General features: G+C 45.4%; 1 protein-coding gene across 2 annotated transcripts; it reads right to left on the bottom strand.

Moving 5' to 3' along the window:
* Positions 1 to 6,033: 6,033 nt before the first annotated feature.
* On the bottom strand, positions 6,034 to 17,491 carry KIFBP (kinesin family binding protein). 2 transcript variants are annotated; one of them, XM_066600645.1, is made up of 7 exons: positions 17,146 to 17,491; positions 15,142 to 15,240; positions 14,613 to 14,692; positions 14,350 to 14,533; positions 12,288 to 12,381; positions 10,782 to 10,897; positions 6,034 to 8,150 (listed from the first exon to the last, which is right to left on the bottom strand). In XM_066600645.1, exons 1-7 carry the CDS (start codon positions 17,467 to 17,469, stop codon positions 7,272 to 7,274), a joined length of 1,776 nt encoding a protein of 591 aa, XP_066456742.1. In that variant the 5' UTR covers positions 17,470 to 17,491; the 3' UTR covers positions 6,034 to 7,271. The 2 variants fall into 2 exon arrangements, with proteins under 2 accessions (XP_066456742.1, XP_066456743.1); XM_066600646.1 differs by having other exon boundaries at positions 10,782 to 10,894.
* Positions 17,492 to 18,053: the final 562 nt, after the last annotated feature.

Here is an 18,053-nt window from a genome sequence, read left to right as displayed (position 1 = left end):
TTCGTATTGAACTCAAACTGTTAAAAAAAATTCCTCAAACATCTGTGGGTTCAAACCGCTCACTACACCCCTTAATAAATTCCCTGAGGGGTGTAGTTTCCAAAATGGGGTCAGTTATTGGGGGTTTCAAATGTACTGCTACCTCAGGGGCACTGCAAACACTACATGGGGTCTGAAAATTATTCCTGCCAAATCTGCATTCAAAAAGACAAGAAGCGCTCCTTTCCTTCTGAGTCCTGCCATGTGCCCATACAACAGGCTACGTCCACATATGGGGCATTTCCGTGTTCGAGAGCAACTGGGTAACGCATCATGGGGTACGTTTTTCCTTCTGCCACTGGTGAAAAATGAAAATCTGGGCCTAAAGCTAAACATTATGTGAAAAATTGGATTTTTTCGTATTGAACTCAAACTGTTAAAAAAAATTCCTCAAACATCTGTGGGTTCAAACCGCTCACTACACCCCTTAATAAATTCCCTGAGGGGTGTAGTTTCCAAAATGGGGTCAGTTATTGAGGGTTTCAAATGTACTGCTACCTCAGGGGCACTGCAAACACTACATGGGGTCTGAAAATTATTCCTGCCAAATCTGCATTCAAAAAGACAAGAAGCGCTCCTTTCCTTCTGAGACCTACCATGTGCCCATACAACAGGCTACGTCCACATATGGGGCATTTCTAAAAACTGCGGAATCTGGGTAATACATTCCAAGTTTTGTTTCTTTGCTAACTCATACTGTTTTATATTAAAAAAAAGGTTTTATATTGAAAATCAGTAGAAAAAAGGAACTGTTCTAATTTTTGATGCACTTTCCTTTAATTCCTGTAAAACATCTAAAGGGTTAATAAACTTTCTAAATGCCATTTTGAATACTTTGAAGGGTGCTGATTTTAAAATGGGGCAATTCATGGGGGATTCTGATATACAGGCTCGGCAAAACTATGTCTGAACTGCATTGGTCCTTAAAAAATTAAGATTTTGAAATTTGCTAGTAAATGTGAAAAATTACTGCTAAATTTATATACTTTGTGGAGTCTGCAAAAAGTAAAATAACACTTAAAAAATGATTGCTGTGTAAAGTAGGCCTATGGGAAATGTTAATTAATAACTATGTTGTGGTGTTTGACTTTCTATCTTACAAAGAAAACAATTCAAAGTTTGAAAATTGTGAATTTTTCCAAATTTTCAGTAAATTTGGATTTTTTTTCCTAATAAGGACAAAATTTATTGATGAAATTTTTACACTAACATAAAGTACAATATGTCACGAAAAAACAATCTCAGAATCACCTTGATAAGTAAAAGCATTCAAAAGTTATTAGCACAGAAAGTGACAGATGTCAGATTTGAAAAATAAGGCTTGGTCCTTAAGCTCAAAATAGGCCATGTCATTAAGGGGTTAAAATGACATATTTGCAAAATATTACTTTTTCTCCTCTAAATTGAATTAATTCCTATAAAATAAACTGTGGGGTTAAAATACTCATGCCACCCCTCAGTGAGTATATTAAGGAGTTTTTAAAATAGGGTCATTTGTGGGGGTATCTATTATTCTGACAGCTTGGCTTGGTGCAGGAAAACAAAGTGTTCCTCAAAATGCTGAAAAGTTATGTTAAATTTGTATGTCTCCTAAATGGTTAAAAAAAAAACATAAAAGTTTTTCAAATGTGCATTCAGAATAAAGTAAATAGATGGAAATATATATCTTAGCAAAAGTTTGTACAGTATGCTTGCACATATTTGATATATTAAAATTGAAAATGTGAAAAAAATATATTTTTTTCAAAATTTTCCCAATATTGGCACTTTTAATATATATACACAAATTATATCAAACTATTTTCACCACCTAGATGAAGTACAACATGTGGCGAAAAAACAGAGCTATTCTATGTTAAAGTGAAACATGTCTGATTTCCAAAATTTGGCCTGTTCATTAAGGCGCAAACAGGTTTAGTCACTAAGGGGTTAATAGAATCTGGGCAAAATGTACAGTGTCAGTTATTGATAGGAAAATGAGCGATTTGTGTCAGTGTAACAGGCGATGTGCTGTGATGGCGCGGTGTGACATATGGAGACGGAGGCAGTTCGTTACAGCAATAACAGTTTTTATTCATATATATATGGCATGTACAGCATACCACTCCACTGGAGGGTTCATATACCTAAATGTTGTATTAGAACATTACAATATTGTAGCATCTTGACAGCAACTAAACATTCGATAGAATCCAGTTAATTACAATGTAAGGGCTTAACACATCGTTTGCTATAGAATGGCAACGGTAAGGGTGCATTCACACGAACGTATATCGGCTCGGTTTTCACGCCGAGCCGATATACGTTGTCCTCGGGTGCAGAGGGGGGAGGATGGAAGAGCCAGGGCCAGGAACTGAGGCTCCCGCCCCCTCTCTGCCTCCTCTCCGCCCCTCTGCACTATTTGCAATGAGAGGAGGCGGGATGGGGGCGGGGCTAAAGCCCCCAATTGGCCACGCCCCCGTCCCGCCTCTCCCCATTGCAAATAGTGCAGAGGGGCGGAGAGGAGGCAGAGAGGGGGCGGGAGCCTCAGTTCCTGGCCCTGGCTCTTCCATCCTCCCCCCTCTGCACCCGAGGACAACGTATATCGGCTCGGCGTGAAAACCGAGCCGATATACGTTCGTGTGAATGCACCCTTAGGCACGGGTCACTCAGGCCTTTCCCATATCTGCCCAATTTGACAATAATTTACCAATCCCTTCTCAGTAGTTCTGATAAATATACCTGCAGGGCTCTAACTCTAATTTCAGGTACTCTACTCAGATGGGCGGCTGCTGGGATTCCACATCCAGCTTCTTCTGCCTACATTGTGTGTAAGCTGGTTAGCTAAGCACACTCAGCACACCATAAATGAATAAAAGTCTTCACTAAAATATTCTCTTCTTCAGACCTTCTTCACTTTAATCATTCAGCCCAAACTTCACAGAACTGAACATCAGAACATAGCTAATACTATGCAAGGCTATTCAGTACAATCCTTACTCTCGTTATACAACTACTACTTTGCTACTCCATAACAATCACAATAAGCATATAATCATTTCTCATCCTATTACATAATTATGCCAGTTTTGCACTAAAGATGGTGCTATATTCAATACCGTTTGGTAGCATTAACTCTTTCACACGAGCCTCCAATTCACCTGCTATAGTACAGAAGGCCTTTTCTTTGTCCGCACAGCAGCTTCTTCGCAGGACTTTACATAGGCCCCTTGGTCTCTCTATGAGCGTCCTGCTAGTTGAGCCTCTGGCAGTTGACCGGCATGGGGTACAGCCACTCTCACCACTCTTCTTACTAGTCGGCCTCCACCACTTTAAAAGTTTGCTGCATCACACTCCTCTGCTGTCACAGCCTGGTACTTTTATGTGGTGCCTATTTGAACCTTAGAATTTTCTCCCCCTTTGACGGCAGGACTTAGCACTGTCCCTACATAGCGCTGTTCCTGGCAGGGACACGCTAGCCATGTCTCCACCATGTCACTCGGTGCTTGGAGTGTCTCTCCAGTTCTCTGCCTCTCTCCCCTTCCTGATCACTTAACTGGCCGCCATTGAAGCAGCAGCGTGCGCTCTGTCATCCTGTGTGGATGTGCTTCTCCACCACCTTACATTAACCGAAAAATCAGCCATCTGTTCGGTCCGGCACGAGCGGCATTCTGGCTCCGCCCCCGTCACGTGTGCCGATTCCAGCCAATCAGGAGGCTGGAATCGGCACATGTGACAGGGGCGGAGCTACACGATAACACGTAGAAGGGGGCAGAGCCAGAATGCCGCTCGTGCCAGACCGAACAGATGGGAGAAGACCCTTCTGCGCAAGCGCGTCTAATCGGGCGATTAGATGCTGAAATTAGACGGAGCCATGGAGACGGGGACACCAGCGCAGGGAAGGTAAGTGAATAACTTCTGTATGGCTCATATTTAATGCACGATGTATATTACAAAGTGCATTAATATAGCCATACAGAAGTACTTAACCCCACTTGCTTTCGCGAGACAACCCCTTTAAGTATAGGTGGCGCACCAACCGAACTTGTGACCTGGCCCCTAAACCAGGGGGCTCACAGGCCCCTCTTGCCAAGGTAACACTGTGATATCTTTACTTATCTTCTTCAGTCTGCCCTCCTCGGCCTTCATGGCCGGCCGATATACGCTACGTTGGGGTCGAAAAACCTGGTGAACGGGCGCACAAATCGTTTGTGCGCCCTTTCCTATGGCCTGGTGAGGCCGGCCCAAATGCGCCGACCTCACCAGGCCATCTCCCATTTCCCCTCCCTTTCCATTGCAGGCTTACCTGTCTTCCTCTTAGCTCGGTCTGTGCAATGGGAGGGGTGGAGCTAAGCAGCGGTCCACCCAACCTCCTCCTATTGATGGCTATGGACAAGGGGCGGGTGCTTAGCTTCACCCATGCCCCACCCCTTGCCTATAGCCATCAATGGGAGGAGGCGGTGTGGATCGGTGCTTAGCTCTGCCCCCTCCCATTGCAGAGACCGAGCAGAGAGGAAAGGTAAGCCTGCATAGGGAAGGATAGGAGAACAGAGGGAGGTAGTTTAGCAGCCAAGCTGCTAAACTCCCTCCCCCCTACGGCCGCTGCCATGGGCTCCCATAGGAGCGCATGCAGCAGCCCAACATATTCCGGCCCAAGCATAGTTCCAGAACTATGTTTTGGGCTCGACATAAAAACATCCGGCGCTATATTGGCGGGCCGAGCATTTTTACGTCTCGCAAATACGCCCATGTGATCTGATGCATTGGAATTGCCGAGCACATCCGCCGGGCCGAAGAAAGAAGATCCGGCCAGGAAGGAAGGAAGAACCTCAGCGTCCGGAGAGGTGAGTTTATTCTTATTTTTTGGCCTTATGTCTGTGGGGCAGGAGGGACCCGCTACGGATTCTCAATGAAGAATTCGCGGCGGGCCTGATTTTCCCTGTGGACATGAGGCCTAAATGATTTTATTGTGTAAAGAGAAGAGGCTGAAGAGCACTTTATGTGCAGCCCGCAGGCTCTTCCTGCTCGGTCAGGATGAGAGCCCGCTCAATGCTGTGTTTCACTTTCATTGACGTCCCTCTTGTCCACTTCACACTGTACAAGGAACAGGCAAACTCCACATTCAGTAGTACCGCGCTCTGGCCAGTATCTTCTTAGTTCTGTGTAGCACTGCTACATGCCAGCCATGTGACCGGCGCGGGCAAATCCCTGGTCTCCGAGTCTCAGGCCAGGGATAGCCCAGCGCCAGCCACATTTATCAGCATTGGAAGTAAGGATGCGCAGTCCACAGTAGCTTGGCGAGCACGCAAAAGGGGTTTTATTTTTAATAGTGGACCAAATTTTAAAAAAAGAGCCTCAGTGCTTCTCACCAGATCTGTGAACCAGTGTTGGGGCCTCATTTAGCTTGCCAGAAAGCAGGCAGCTGGGGGTCCCACTAAACTTTAGATTTTGCAGGGCCCAGAGCCGGTGCTCTAATGATAATCCAGCCATGACAAGGATGTTGGGGGATATCTGGGATGAAGATGTTAGCAGCAGATCCATTTAGTGAAGTCGTGAGGTGCGGCCTCCATGGATTCAGACTTGTTTTCCAGCACATTGCACAGATCCCCAACCAGATCAACACCCTGAAGTCTGTTGTGTTGCTCTAACCATTCCTGCACAATTTTTGCAGTGTGGCAGTATGCACTATTCTGCTGAAGAGGTATACTGGGTCTGCAACAATGTTGAGGTAGGTAGTATGCGCCAAAGTAACATCCACCTGAATACGTTGCCTATAGTGCATCTTGGCGCTAGCTCTTCCCTAGGTAAGTGACGCAGACACCCGGCTGTCCCCATGATGTAAAAGACAATGTGATTCATCAGCCCAGACCCCCTTCTTCCATTGCTCCATGGTTCAGTTCTGTGTACATTGTCTCAACTGTGGGATTGGACCAAACAGACTAGACTTTCCTCCCAAGGGTAAACCATCTAAACATCACAATTTGGCTTTATCTCCTAATCAGCCATCCAGTAACAGACCATGAAGATTCATTTTATTTCTTTGTTATGTTTACAATGCAGTGAAGTAGCTGCAGGTTGTTACTTAATAAAGGTTACATGTACATGGTGCATGCAAAGAAAAATATACAATGATGTAAAAACACACAAAAATCCATAAACATTCTTTCAGTTCTCATTTTTTGTGTATTCTTCATTTCCAATGGACAATAAGTTTTTATGCTAAAGGGGCTGTCCGTGTGTGTATATATATATTATATACATTTTTTTAACCTTTAATCGCTGCAGTGTTTTTTTTTTCCTCCCCACATTCAGAAAAACAGTTTTTTTTGTTTTTTTTCCAGTGACATAGCTACATAGGGGCTTGTTTATTACATGACAATTTGTATTTTTCAGTCATATCCTTTAAAAAGTACCATATAAAGTATTGGAAAACTTTAAAAAGACATTTTAAGTGAAGTGAAATAGAAAAAGGCACAATTGCACCATTTTTTTGGGTGGGAGTTTGTTTTATGGTGTTAACGCTGCAGTTTTTACTGATAACATTCTGGGATGCCTCTGACCTTTTCTTTGCTTTTTACTTACATTTTTCTTGCAGCTGGGGTGACCAAAAAAGAAAAAACACAATGCTGACATTGCGTATTGCTTTTTTCTGGCAGCATTCTCCGTGTTGCATTTTAATAATTTGGCTTCTACGGTCAGGATACCAATTTTTGTAGTTTTTCGATGCACATCTAGGAAAAGGTTTATATTTTTTTTTACTTTCAATATTTTCTAAAATAATCAAATGTACTAATCTTAACATTTTTCTTTAGTGGGGGTTCAACTGGGCGTCTTGAATGTGGATCAGGAAATTTAAAGGGTTAACAGCCACAAATCAGTCTTATCTCTGATTGCAGCTGTCACCCACCATGTATGGAGAAATCGTGCCTCCTGAGCCCGCTCCATACACAGACAGCTGACATGTACAGCACACATCAGGACGGGTTTGCCAGTTCTCTGTGACAAAATATAATAACCTAGCTATTAATAATACTCAGTGTAGCCTGTAAATAGTATATCACAGGGGAGACCTGGAGCTGTTGGTACAGGATATGCAGGGACCCAGGAGAAGCACGTATCAGCTAGTTTATTATTTTTTGACCTGGTTTAAAAAAAAAAAAAAAAAAAAATTAATAAACCTCTCGGACAACCCCTTTAACTTCGTAGATTTAGGATCAATAAATATATATGTAAATCTAAGCTCACAGTGTAGTTTAGGAGAAGGAGGACACCTGAATCCTTAACCTCTCCATTCGTGCAGGTAGAAGAGCCACCATTTCCTTGGTGAGCTCCAACTCAGTCTCCACCGACTTAATAGCCTCCTCGTTTTCTGCACAGTAATCTACAAGGAAGGTGTAATAGCTCAGAGACGTCTGCATGTTTTCCAATTGTTTCTTTGCATCAGTTGTAATGAGCTTTCCATACAGACGTGCAATATGGAACTTGGCTACCAATGCCGGCCGGACGACATCCTCCTCCAATTTCTCTGGAAATTTTTTATCCGGACTTCTTAAGGAATCCAAAAACATCTCATAGAACTTAATGGCTGCCTGCACTAGACTGTTGATTTTCTTGATTGTATGAGAGTCCAGCTCGTCCAATTTATTTCCTATCGCTACCTTTAAATCCATCATCTCATAATAGGTGTCGGCCAACTCAAACTGAAGCTGTCTACACACGAGAAGATAGTACTGAGGGTTTAACTCTTTACATAGAGGTTCCAGCATATCTACTCTGCGCTTGTGCATTTTACATCGCCGTTCATAGTCTTCCTCAAAGAAGGCCAGAATCTTAAAAAGAGCACTGTGGTCCTGGATCACTTCTATGTGGTCAGTGACGTGTCCATCTAGCTGAAAGTATTCCTTGGCCTCATTGATATAATTCTGCCCCACGAGGAATACTTCCCTGGCTTCCTTAAAGTCTAGTGGAAGTGAACAGTCAACTTTTTCTTCCACTGCTAAAATGGAATCATAGACGTCACTTGATCCAAATAAAACCGCCTTCTTACGACCCTTTTCCTTCTCATCTTCTTGCTTTTTGCGTTCAGCTTTAAGTTCTTCCTGAAGGTCAGCATCAAGTTCACCGATATTGTCCTGAAGCAGGAAAAAACAATTAAAATATATGAAGAAAAGAGAAGCAAATACTAAAATTAGTGGACAATATATATTTGCATTGCTCCATATTTCAATGTAAATGCTACAAATAGCAATTACCACTATTTTTTTTCACCTCTGTAAATATGTGAGCTTTCTCCAAGCCCAGGTATTTTACTCTTAAGAAGATAGGTAGGCAGCACACGGAGATTAATCCTCTTACCAGTCGGTTCTCATGTAAAAATCAATTCTTTATTCACAGTCCAGAAGAATAAAACATGCGACATTTCAACCAATAACACTGTGGTCTTTGTCAAGCATATAACACAGTGCCCAATATATATAGTTGCAAACACCATCCCCAAATTAACACACACCCACAATTAATTAAAAAGAATACCTTACAGGTGTAATCCCGGTGTCCACTGTGTGTTACTCACATCAGCGCCATCTTGTGTATGTCAGAAATCTGCGCCAACCAGTAAATCCCCCAGTCCCGACGAACCACGCCATCTGTGCGCAACCACGCTGTTCCTCCCATAATGTGGGGAACAGCCTACCAGCTGATCCACAACGTCACTTGACGTACGTCATCACACAGCCACTGCGCATGCGCAGTGGGTCTCACCATAATATACAATGACTACAACGCACAAGCGGCAGCTCCACCAGTTATGAGGTATTTTACTCTTGTCATTCTGAACGCAATCACAGCCCCACCAGGAAATGCGGTTGAGATCATAGGGACTGACTGTTTCAAGGGAATACCTAAAGAATACCCCAACAACTACCTGTGCATTTTACAGAGGTTAATGTATTGGAATATACATATATATTTCAAAGTATTAGGATTTTAAAAACAAATTAAATAGATAAAATTTAACTTAAAAGACCCCTTTTGTTGGAAGAAATAAAAAATGTAAGAAAATGTGAACTTAATGCACAAGTGAAATATTTGATGCAATTACTTTACTAGCTATCACCTTAAGGGCTTATTCAGACGACCGTACATCAGTGCGGTATGCACGCTGGCCGATATACGGCGTCCCTCTCTGCAGGGAGAGAAGGCTGGGAGAGCCAGGAGCCGTCCTCTGAGCTCCCGCCCCCTCTCTATCCCTCGGCACTATTTGCAATAGGAGGGGGCGGAGCTAAGTCCCGTAACTTAGCTCCACCCCGCCTCCTAATTGCAAATAGTGCCGAGGGGCGGTGAGGGGGTGGGAGCTCAGAGCACTGCTCCCGGCTCTTCCAGCCTCCTCCCCCTGCAGAGAGGGACACCGTATATCGGCCGGCATGAACACCCTACCGATATACGGTCGTCTGAATAAGTCCTAATTGTTACAGCCTACAAATTAAATTTAAGCTCATTTATAGTGTTTTGGCTTACCTACACGTAACAATCATCACTCAAAATTTGTTCAAATGAACGAATTTGAGTGATAATCGTTCAGTTTGGATGCAAAAATTGGTTACTATTCATTCGCAGTTGTTAATTGCAGCAAAAAAAATATTGCTGGCTTCTTTTTACTGTTAAACGCTCCCAGCTTAACATAAAAAGTGAAGAACTGAGCGAGACGCCAGCCTAAACGCTCTGCATGAGCGCTGATGACATTCACATTTGTGCTGGTTGACAATGGATACAGGTGATAAGCTTCTAGACAGGAACTCGTATAAGCAGGCTGGACTGTGCCTATAATGCAGGGTGCGAGTAAAGGTGTGCATACACATTAGAGCTCATGCCCACAGCCGCATCTGTAAAACGTTGTGTGGATCACGCAGAGTTTTACCGCCGTGGGTGAGACAGCCATCGCCGTGTACGGCAGCAATAGTGCACTGCGTATGACAGCGTATCTCCTTTTTAGATTCCCCGCTCTGTCTCATAGCAGCATTGTGTATGTATTGCGTATATACGCTACCCACAGAGAATAGGGCAATACGAGAATACTACGCAGTGAAAAAAGAGCACGCTGCAATATTTTTCATGTGCGTAGCTACACGCTAATGTAAATGGATCAATAAAAAACAAAGTGCTTTCATTGACTCCATTCATCACGCAGGAGTGTATAGAGTGCTGATACACGGAGAAATCATGCTCATAGACATGAGTCCTTAGACTTAGTTTGGTGAAAAATGGAGGATTTCAACCAAAGTGATCCTTCATTGGTTGAAATTTAAAGTGTAACTGCACTTCCTAAAAACTTTTGAGGCGTCAAAACTTTTGACCGATGGGGGGCCAGCCATTGAGGCCCCCAAATGAAAGCTAGAATGAGCTAGCTGAAGCGATCATCCAAGCGCAGTCACTGCTTGCTAGCTAAAGAGTAGCCTGCAGACTCTCTGCTCAGTGCTTCTTCAGCTAGCGAGCAGCGATAGCTCTCGGAGAAGCACTTCAGGTAGCTCATTCTAATGACCAGAAGGGCACCCACAGTGTATGGAGCGAGATCCCCCCGCGATCCCCCTCCATTCATACCTTGAACCTGCTGGACGTAACTGTACATCCTATAGCCTTAAGGGGTTAAAGTGGTACTCTCATGGATACCTATGAATGCTTAAAAAGAGGTTTTTCTAATATGTGCGATATCCATCTATCTATATGAAAATCGGAGACTTCTGACATACAGCGTTACAAAACGTTACCTCCAGCTTTTTACGTGCATCTGCCAACAAATTGAGGCAATATTTCACCCAGCATCTGGCTATTTCAGCCTTCTTTTGACTTAGATGATCCAAGCGCTCCTGCTCTGCTTCATCTGCTTCAAAGGAAAAAAAGAAAACCAAATAAATTACCTTTATCCCTCCCCAACAGTCAGCAGCAACGTGCGCAGAATAAGTGATCAACGCTCGTAAGGTAAAAGGCATCATGGAGTTCATTTTCTTTAGACAGGTGGCCTTTAAAGGGGTTGTCCCGCGCCGAAACGGGTTTTTTTTTTTTTCAACCCCCCCCCCCGTTCGGCGCGAGACAACCCCGATGCAGGGACGTACAGACAGCTTACCGGAGCGCTTACCTTGATCCCCGCGCTCCGGTGACTTCTATACTTACCTGTGAAGATGGCCGCCGGGAACCTCTTGCTTCGTGGACCGCAGCTCTTCTGTGCGGTCCACTGCCGATTCCAGCCTCCTGATTGGCTGGAATCGGCACGTGACGGGGCGGAGCTACACGGAGCCGCTCTCTGGCACGAGCGGCTCCATAGAAGACTACAGAAGACCCGGACTGCGCAAGCGCGGCTAATTTGGCCATCGGAGGGCGAAAATTAGTCGGGCTCCATGGGAACGAGGACGCTAACAACGGAGCAGGTAAGTAAAAAACTTTTTATAACTTCTGTATGGCTCATAATTAATGCACAATGTATATTACAAAGTGCATTATTATGGCCATACAGAAGTGTATAGACCCACTTGCTGCCTCGGGACAACCCCTTTAAGAGGAACCCGTCACGTCCTGTAAGCGCCATAAACTAAGTACCACTGCTTATAGCACAGGGAATATGGAGTCTGGGGGGGTATTTATTATATTTACCCGGCTCACCATTCTTTTACGGTCTCATCTTTTCTTCAGTTAGTGTGCACGCACTGAGAATAGTGTCTGTGTGCACATTGACTGACAGCGAGGGACCACAGAGCCAGGTAGTATAAACAGGACTCGATATTCCATGTCCTATTAGCACTATAACTTAGTTTAACCCTTTCCTGACATGCACTTGGGTGTTCGTGTATGGAGTGGGCTTGGGAGCCAAGCTGGCGCCACACAGCGCCGGGTGTCAGCCATCTTTGTTAGCCACGGTCAGAATTGATCGCAGCTGTTAACCCTTTGAATGTCACTGTTGATTCTGACAGCAGCATTTAAATATCCCAAAGAGGATTCTGATGTCCCAAACAGCCTAGTGATGTCCCGTAAACCTGATGGCATCCCTATCGGGTCTTCTACTGGTTGCAGTAGTCACATGGGTAAACAGCCGCTGCAGCCGAAGTGGACTGGAGCTGGCAGGGTAGCAGCACAGTAGCGGGGTGCTGAGTACTTTAACTTCTCACTAGAATATGTATATAATAAAGTAAAGTACTCAACTCCCTGCTGCCGTGGTGGAGAAAGACGAGTGGAAGTAGAGGAGGCACTACATTAATAAACACAAGACAAGTTTTACGTACTTTCTTTTGCCGCTTCAGGGGAAGGTATTTGTCCAGCTTTGCTCAAAATGACATTGGCTGCAGAAAGGCAGTGCCTGGCCTCCATGTAGCATTGCTAGTGATAACCGGAAAAAAAAGAAGAACATGATAAAACTACTTTACACATAACATAAAAATAAGAGACCTGGGAAACATGACAATAGTAGAGAAGTAGTGGTAAATACAGTTTCTCAGGTCTATGGTCAAAAGGGACGCTGTAAGCTCAGAAAGTCATCACTTCCCTTTTACTCTGAGTAGGTCCTACAACATATATTACAGTGTAGGTGGAAACAATGAGCCATACATTCTAGAAGTCTGCGGCCGGCACTCCACAGGCATTAGAGATTTTATTTATTTTAAGTCCTCAACAAAAGTCCTGAAACTTTACTGGGCGACCAATAATCGTATCAGCTGCGAGCGGAGAATATCTACCCAAGACCGCAGCGCGGATGATATATTCAGACAGCACTGTATAGTGGAGCACAACTGATACATTTCCCAAATAGTACTGTTATAGTGCAATAGCGCCAGTAAAGTTGCCAGGCTGTAATGCGGCGGTACTATTAGGCCACGATCACATGGGGTGGATTTGTTGTGGATTTTCTGTGCGTTTAGGGTATGTTCATACAACATAATTGATGGGCAAAAAAAATAATCCACATCAAAGTGCACCCTGCAAACTCTCGGTTTTTAGGCACAGACATGCATCAAAATGTGTGTCCAAACCTGGCAGTGTGTATTTTGAAGTTTCATTAATTGCAAAGCCAAAATCAGATGCGTAAAACAAAAGAAAAAGTGCTGAGGTGTCACTTTCCTTTTTCTATGACCCATACTTTAAATGCGCATCAGGAAGAAAATGCCTCATCAAGACAGGGATACGGTTTCCCATGACAAGTCAATGGGACACATATTGTAAGCATATTTTAGCACGGACTGCGCGCCAAAATACACAGTGTGAACATACCCTTACAGTAGTAGCACTGTGGATAAGATTGTCAAAATCTCATTACACACTTTGGAAAAAAATTGCGCTAAATCAAAAATTGTGGAAACTGATCTGTGGTTTGGAATTTAAAATTACATAGGTGAGGGGGAAGACAAAAACATATTTCACAGGAAAAGATCCAAAAATGCAATACCTGATAAGGTGTAGAGCAAGCATGATCACCACTAAGCTGGCACAATCGCCATAAGGTGTCAGCCAGTGTGGCCCACTGTTGAGATACGGGGCAACCCACTGCCATGTCAGTGTGAGTTGTAATCCTGTATTGTGGGACGCACCCATCTATCGGCTGGCTTCTATGGTATCATTCACATTGCAGATTTAGTTGCATGCAGTCGCTCCTCCCCAATCTGGGCTGGGTTGAGTCGGTGGCTGCATATACGTCTGCAGTGGACAGTTTAGCTCCTCTGGTTTATAGTCTGGCTTGCTGCATATTCTTAGGTTCTACGGCCATTGTGCCGGTCTTATGGCGATCGTGCCTGCTCTGTACCTTATCAGGTATTGCATATTTGGCTCTTATCCAGTGACATATGCGATGTGGAATTCAAGTCAGCAGCATGTCATTTTTAGCAGCAGACTTAGTGCAGAAAACTTCTGCAAATTTCTGCCAGAGACTTTAATGGAGAAGCTGAAATCTGCACCAAAATCTGCAGCATCTCCACAATAGCAGCCGCGGATTTGGAAAGCAGACTGTTCTAGCAGGTTTTCAGCAAGGAAAATCCACAGCAAAATCTGCAACCAGCAGCTGAGGATTTATTTACCAACAGAAATGCTGCCAATCCACCGTGTGAACATAACCACACCGATGCCGTTCCCAGATGAGAGGTGTGGGAGCATTGATAGTCTTCTCAGACAGTATTGTGATAGCGTGGGATCGCTAACATGTGTCTCAGATCAAGCGCTGCTGACTGATTCAATGATTGAGCTACAGCCGCAGGAATACATTCAGTTGTATGCGGCTGTCACTCAGCAGTCAAAATTGGCAGCACTACAATAGGCCTCAGTAATGCCCAGATCGGGCGCGGTACTGTGAAATGATACCTTGCCCAGATAGTACTGCGATAGAGTAGCAGCATTGATTGCCCACTCCACGGGGTTATAGCCGTCATACTCCAGTTGCCTCTGGAGGGTTGTATGACAGTACTGGGCTGCCTTCTCATCCTGCTTCAGGTGTTTGTAGACTTGGGCCAGGTAGTAGAGCGTATGGGTGTAAACCTTCTCAAACCTGCAATGGCATAAGAGGGAATTTTATTTTAAATCCATTTAAAAACATTCTAAGAATGTTAACGTGAGCTCCAACCAACCTCTTCGCCCTCTCCTGCTCTGTGAGTCTCTGCTCCTCACTTGTAAAGTGCTCATCGGGATCCAGCGGGGGCTTCCCAATCTGTTAGGAAAAACATTTCGGAGCTTTCATTTATCGTCACAAGTCATCTGCAACTTTTTCCCCATGAAGGAGCATTAAGATCATGTGGCGGGCCGTGATAACCTCAACCAGAAGCCTATCCTCGAGGCTAGGGGCACATAGCTGTGAGAGTGGGAGCACGATCGGACGGCATGCGGATGCCCATCTGTGTGCGGTCCGATATATATATATGTGCATTCTGGGACGCTGCACGTTCCATTCCTTATCCGTGACATGGACATGACTAGGACACGCCAAGAATCTTTTCACATTATCCAGCTTTAAGAAATGGAGCGAGCGATATTCCACCCCAGGGGAGCACTAATGTTACCGCGATTTTCTGTGATGAACCTATCTCAATGATAGGCTCATTACAGAGAATTGCGGCATGCTGCGATTTTCCACTCTTGTACATGGGCAGCATTACTCACCTTTTTCATATACTGGCAGTACAAGGACTCGGCCGACTCCAGGTAAGTCTGAGCGATGATGATCTCCCCCCTGTCGGCCCAAAGAATCCCCAGATTATTCTAAAGGCGTAAAAAAGAAGAGTGACAACATGGAGGTTAGTTATCGCATACATACAGCCGACTCCACGTACCGTGCGCCATAGGATATGTTCCAGCTGGCACAGAATATAACTAGATTACAATATCCTGGCTACTTAAGGGTTAACTACGACTTACTATAACTTTGCTGTTCTGCTGCTGCATCGCCCAGTAGTCAGTGGTAATCTGTGAGGACACCCCCACAGCGAGAACCCCCACCCCCCAAAGTAAGTATCCCAAAGTAATTAATCATTAAGATTAACCCATTAAAGATCAAGGGTCCAGGTCAATAGTAAAAATACGGCGCGGAATTAAAGCCCTGCAATCTAGCAGAAATGGGTTGGGTTCTCCGATATTAGACACAGCCGAAGACCCAGAGGAGAAGGCGGAAGTGGTTTTTTTGGGCCGGTTTCACACGGGTGGCAAAATCATGCGATTTTCCCGTGATGCAACAGTGCTACAAATCGCATGTATGTGAAGCCCATGCTTTCTATGGGTTCCTTCACACTAGTGATGTTTTCTAAGCTGCAACATTGTGAGAATACACAATTGTGAAATGCTTTATACAGCCATGCTTCGCGATGTTTTGTAGCCCATGTTTCCCTATGGAGCTTTCCTTTGTGTTGCATCGCACGAAAACACGGTTCAAAAATCCCGCCTCCAGGAAGCACTGGCTCTGATTGGTTCATCAGGTGCTGCAGTGATTGGATCTTAAGCGCCGCAGCACAGCCAATTAGAGCCTGCGCTTCCTGGAGGCGGGAATTTTGAGCCTCCAAACCAGGAAGCGCTGGCTGAAAACTACATGCAAGTCCGCCAGAGATGAAGAGGAGACGTGCGGCGGAGCGGACAGCAGCCGTTAGGTGATGCATTGGTTTTTTTATGCGGCTATGCCTCATTTTCGGAGTAGGGCTTATATTTCAAGCCCTTCCCTCCGAAAACCCCTGCAAAAGAGCGCTACAAAGTTGCGATATCACCACGAGAAACTGCAGTCATATCGCACAGATGCGATATCGCTGCTATTTTCTCGCGGCGATATTGCTGTCGTCTATGTGAAGGAGGCCCTAGTCGCGGTCTGATACCGTGCAGGAAGAGGATTAACAAAAAATGGGCCTAATAAAAACTGCTTGGGCGGCTTCAGAAGACGGGCTTGGATTGTGCATGCGGAAGGGCCGCAGAGGATTCTGGCTGTGACCCCGGCGGCCCACCCTGCGGACACGATTTCTCTGTATTGCGGACGACCGGGGCAGCTCGCAGCCAGTCATGTGCAGTCGTTTGTGGTTTTTTTAATATTTGTATTTCCTGCGCCCGCGTTTCCATACGTATGGGTTGGACGGCACAGAATTCGTGGCGGTTTTTCCTCCGCCTGCGGAATATGTGATTTGTATCCGTGCAAGTGAAAAAGCGGTTTAACATGAGTTTTGACGCGGATCCTCTGTGCAGATTCTGCGAATGAAATTGGCGCATGTGCAGGCGGCCGGACTCGCTTTTAATGCGTACGACTTTCACCACGTGAGATAAAATATTTTCATCGTCTTTGTCCTTACGTTCTTTGGCATTTTATCCAATTAGTCCGCCTGCACACGGCTGGATCGGATCTCGCAGCGGAATCTGACCCTGTGCCCAGCTGGTGACCCAGCGTACCTGTCCGCAGTCTTCATATCTTGCAGATATGCCGGCCGGCGCACATATGCGACACAGATTATGCCATCGCCGCAGTTCGGTTATGGGACAGAGCGTCCGCCAGGGGATTCCCCTTCCTTGTCCCTACCTACTACCAGGATCTGAGGCCTCCCCACCAGTGGTGGTTAGAGCAGCAGCCCGGCTGTCAGTGGGTGCAGGTATGCGGCCACTAAGGGGTTAGCAGTGAGGCCCCCTGGGCTGCCTCACCTCCGCCTGGATGTAGACGGACACGCAGTCATGGGAGAGCCGGCAGCGCTCCAGCAGCCGCGCCGCCTTCACCAGGTGCTCCTCTCCCGCAGACATCTCCTCCGTCTCCGTGTGGTTCACCCCCAGCCGGAACTCCACCACCCCGAGCCGGGCAGCCTCGTCGTCCTCCTCCGGGCCCAGCAGCGCCCGCACCTCCCGCAGCAACTCCCGGGCCCGGTACTTGGAGCGGTACGGCTCATTCTCCGGGTCGCTCTTGGACTCCACGTCGGAGGCGGTAAGTGCCCGCTGGTAGGTATCACACACTAGGTCCCAGTTGTCGGCCATGACGTCCGCAGAATACGGCAGGGCGGTGGTTTTACGACAGTGCAGGACGTGATACGTCGTAGCAGGGAGCAGCGCAGTGTTGTCATGGCGACGGCCCGCGCTGCAGCCTCACTGTGTTATCTGCATATGTTCCCTGCAAAGGGGGGTCAAAAACAAAAATGGCCCTGGGGATCATGATTTAAGGCCTCCTTCACATTTGCAGAATGAATGCTGTATTTTTGCGTGCGCTTCGGTGTATTTTACTGTACTTTAAGCACTCACCGAAGATGCGCCAATTAAAGTGGGTAATTTGTCTAATGAGCTCCAGACGTGTTCTTTTACCAGCGTATTGTGCCCCTCCATGGACGTCTATGGGAACGTTTGTGCACAAATACACCGGAAAAGAGAACGTGGACCTTTTTTTAGTTGTTTTTTTTTTTAGCGTGACTGAAATGTGCAGGAAAATATATATATATACACATGTAAACAAATGTATTAAAAACAATGGGTTCTATTCTCTGAGTCTTGCACATACAAATATGTCCGCGTGAAGGAGGTCTTAATAAACAGATACGCAGAAAAGAAAGACAAAGGAATATCTTTAA

This window comes from Eleutherodactylus coqui, chromosome 4 (genome assembly GCF_035609145.1).
Source record: "Eleutherodactylus coqui strain aEleCoq1 chromosome 4, aEleCoq1.hap1, whole genome shotgun sequence".
Lineage (NCBI taxonomy): Eukaryota > Metazoa > Chordata > Amphibia > Anura > Eleutherodactylidae > Eleutherodactylus > Eleutherodactylus coqui.
The sequence above is the reverse complement of the archived record's forward strand: the minus strand, read 5'-3'. Positions and strand labels throughout refer to the sequence as shown.